This window comes from Oratosquilla oratoria, chromosome 9 (assembly GCF_046742065.1).
Source record: "Oratosquilla oratoria isolate Oo_2021 chromosome 9, ASM4674206v1, whole genome shotgun sequence".
NCBI lineage: Eukaryota > Metazoa > Arthropoda > Malacostraca > Stomatopoda > Squillidae > Oratosquilla > Oratosquilla oratoria.
The window spans coordinates 54,807,798-54,811,907 of record NC_134785.1 but is presented as its reverse complement, the minus strand read 5'-3'; the positions used below and the strand labels follow the sequence as shown (position 1 = coordinate 54,811,907).

Genomic DNA, 4,110 nt, shown 5'->3' with positions numbered 1-4,110 from the left:
GAAGTAGATTGGATTTAGCTGCACGCACATGACCTATTCCTTCAGGGTAAATAACTGTGCTCTCGTCCCTTCACCTGTCGATCAGAGTACTTTCTAGATTTTTTCCCACTTTGCTATATAGAATAGAAGTACCATATAATGTATCGTGAAAGTGTTAAGTCTCGAAACATTAATGCAGTGAAACTGATTCTTTAGTAACATTAGATCCAGAAACGTCATTTTACTACTTTCATGGCATCTGCACATGGGGTCTGCTAGTTGCATTAAAACTGGTCCGTTGGGACCATAAGGGTTAAAGCCTGAAAATAAGCTAGGGTGTAGTTGTATGTTCATCGAGAATGCTTAGAGAGAGGTTAAATAACCAGATCAATACTGAAGCGTCCCCCGCCAATTGCAACGGGGGCCGACCATAGTTTAGACAACTTGGTCTGTTTTTGTATAACTTTAGTTATTCGTTGAAACTTTCAACACTTGTTAATTCTGCAATTTTCTTCACAGAATTGCCCATTTGGAACTTCGACGGTTCGTCAACTGGCCAGGCTGAGGGCAGCAACAGCGACGTTTACCTCCACCCTGTAGCCATCTACAGGGATCCCTTCAGGCTTGGCAGCAACAAACTCGTTCTCTGCGAGACCTTCAAACACAACAAAAAACCCACCGAAACCAACCATAGGCATAAATGTCTGGAGGTTATGAGGAAGGCCGCTGAGCAGCACCCATGGTTCGGCATGGAACAAGAATATACCCTTCTCGACACCGATAACCACCCCTTCGGGTGGCCCAAGAACGGGTTTCCCGGCCCTCAAGGTCCCTACTACTGCGGTGTAGGAGCCAACAAAGTCTTCGGACGGGACATCGTCGAAGCCCACTACAGAGCCTGCCTTTATTCTGGAATAAATATATCTGGAGAGAATGCAGAGGTCATGCCTGCCCAGTGGGAATTCCAGGTCGGCCCCTGTGAGGGTATCACTATGGGTGACGACCTCTGGATGGCGCGATACCTTCTCCACAGGGTCGCCGAAGATTTCAACGTCGTCGTGTCCCTGGACCCCAAGCCAATTCCAGGGGACTGGAACGGCGCTGGCATGCACACGAACTTCTCTACGCAAGGTATGCGAGAGGTGAACGGCATCGTGGAGATCGAGAAGGCCATCGATAAACTGTCTCGCCACCACATCCGCCACATCAAGGCTTACGATCCCAAGGAAGGAAAAGACAATGAGAGGAGGTTAACGGGTCTTCACGAGACGTCGTCTATTCACGACTTCTCTGCAGGCGTAGCTAACCGTGGCTGCTCCATCAGAATCCCCAGGGGCGTGGCAGAGGATAAGCAAGGTTACCTGGAAGACCGCAGACCTTCGTCAAATGCCGATCCTTACATGGTGTCAGAAGTGCTAGTTAGGACCATTTGTTTAGACGAGTAGGCTAGTCCTCCCATATTCCAATATCTTTTCAGTCTTTCAAACGTTTTCTTCTTTTCTCTCTCCATCTCCATAGTCTTTATAAATTCGTCTGTTATGGTAATCGTTGGTTCTTGTTCCATACTGGAATAACTGAACCACCAGGTTGCCCACCTACGGGACCAGCGGAGTATTTTCCTCTTGCACAATTATCATTGTATCATGTTTATATCGTTCTGACGTGATTACTTTTTATCATTCTTATCAATTAAATAATGTTTCCCCACTATCCTTTGTATATACGTGAGTGTACAGTTTAAAGTAAGTTAAAACTTGAATCATATATATGTAAGGTCTATTTACTCATAAATGATTATGCTACCACTAATTCTTTCTGTCCCCCACCTCCCCCTCCTCCCTCCAACGGTTTCTAGTCCCTGCTGTTTTGAAAGTGCAAACGCTGGGAAGTCGACGTCTCCCAAATGTTGCTGCATCAACACAACTCGAAATGCTGCAGAACTGCATTTTCCTAGTCGTATCTCTAAGCCATCTTGGCTCTTAAGTTTTCTATTTTCCCTGGTGTTTGAAACAATGCAACGAGGCTGTTTACACAACCAACGTGCCACCTTTCTACATAACAGCCCCTCCCTCTCTCCCCCCAACACTTGGGTATTTTCCTCTGTTACACAAGGTAGTCCGCCCGACTACTGACGCTGCTCCCAACTGGCTATATCTAGATAATTCAGTGTATAACTGATGCACTTTCTAGTACACTTTAGTTCATCACAGTTTGAAGTCTGCTCATCCTGCCAGACGATTACATAATAGAAAATGCTTTGCATAACACATTGTTGGGAAATCCTCGTATTGGATACCAATTCTGGCTTCGTCGGACAAAATTTCCCCCCACAATTCCTACTAACTAAAAGATCACCGGATATAAGATCCAGAATAAAAATTAGTAACTCCAATTCACGCGCGCGAGGACACAAGCACGCACGCACACTAGCGTACAAACTCACGCACGCGCGCGCACTCATGCACGAACTTAAAGCACGCACGCTAACATACACAGACGCGCACACGTGTACATATACACTCACGCGTACCTACACGCATGCATACACACGTACGCATATATGCATACATTTGCACACTCGTGGCGCAGTGGTAGAGTTCCCGGCCGATACTACGGCGATCCGGGTTCGAATCCCGCCCAGGGCTGAAATTATTTCGGTATCGCTGCGCTGCGAGTCGTTACTCCAACTCTTGATGGCGGGGAGTTTGTGTGTGTGCGTGTAAGGTCATAGCATTACCCATAAATCGGTCATATGAGCTCTGCTCTCTTCCGGGAGGGAAATAGCTGTCGATCACGAGTACAACACGTGATCCAAGGCCATGGTGAATCACGCACGCAGACATACACAGCCATACATAAATACTGTATACACACGCACGTAGACATACACAGCCATACATAAATACTGTATACACACGCACACAGACATACATGAATGCTGTATGCACACGCACACATACAAGCATAGACATGCACACACACACAAGCATAGACATGCTCGGATACAAGCATAGACATGCACGCATACAAGCATAGACACATGCATACAACCATACTGTACATATACACGCACATACACAAACACGCATGCATGCATACTATACATACACATGTATATTGCATATACATGCAATGCATAATGTACATACACATGTATGAATGTATATATACATACATGCACAGTTTCAGTATCACTGCGCTGCGGGTTGTTATTCCAACTTTCGGGGGGGGTAAGGTCACAGTATTACCTATAGGTCGGTCATACGAGCTCTGAGCTCTCCTCCGGGAGGTTGATAAATGTCAATCACGAATAAAACACGTGATCCAAGACCGTGGTGAATCAAGCATACACAAACACGCATCCATATCACAACAAAGTTATGTCACAGCACATTTGTAAAATAAAGTATAAAGATCTGTATATTTCGATCACTGTGATCCTCTTCAGCAGATATGATGATCACATCATCATATCTGCTGAAGAGGATCACAGTTAGTGATCGAAATATACAGATCTTTATACTTTCGATTATTATTCTCCGAAAGTGGGTCATCAGTATTACGCATGCATGTATACATAAACACGCATGCATATATACATAAACACGCATACATGTATACATAAACAAGGATACATGTATACAGAAACATGGATACATGTATACAGAAACAAGGATACATATATACATAAACACGCATACATGTATACATAACCACGCATACATGTATACATATACACGCATACATATATACATACAAAAACATGCAAAGGACGGGGTACGCTTGTCACCCAAAGGATTTCGGTCGAGCGAGAACTGCATCTTACAATGTCTTTTCAGGTAGAATATGGAGGGGTCGGGTGGGAGGGGGAGGGAGGGTTAAAAAATGATATAAATAAGAAATAGTTCGGAGGACTAAAAAGAACCACTCAAACAGGTGCAGGGAGTATAAACTCGTTGTTTACAAACAAAGGCGAAATCGATAAGATTTATTTATTGAGAGAAAGCACGTGTTGAGGATTTTGATGTATTATAGTGGGGCAGATAAGCCAACAAAATTGTGCACTTTATAACTAAAGCATGGAAGTCTCACTTTAAAATTGATATACCCAAAGGTTTCATTTTATCACAT

General features: G+C 44.1%; 1 protein-coding gene across 1 annotated transcript in view; it reads left to right on the top strand.

The window, feature by feature from the left end:
* LOC143028420 (glutamine synthetase-like) overlaps positions 1-1,784 on the top strand; it is a 2,434-nt gene extending 650 nt beyond the window's left edge. Inside the window, exon 3 of the mRNA XM_076190475.1 lies at positions 499-1,784. Within this exon, the coding sequence (XP_076046590.1) occupies positions 499-1,424 (926 nt within the window). The 3' untranslated portion in view covers positions 1,425-1,784. The remainder of the gene's footprint in view (positions 1-498) is intronic.
* Positions 1,785-4,110: the final 2,326 nt, after the last annotated feature.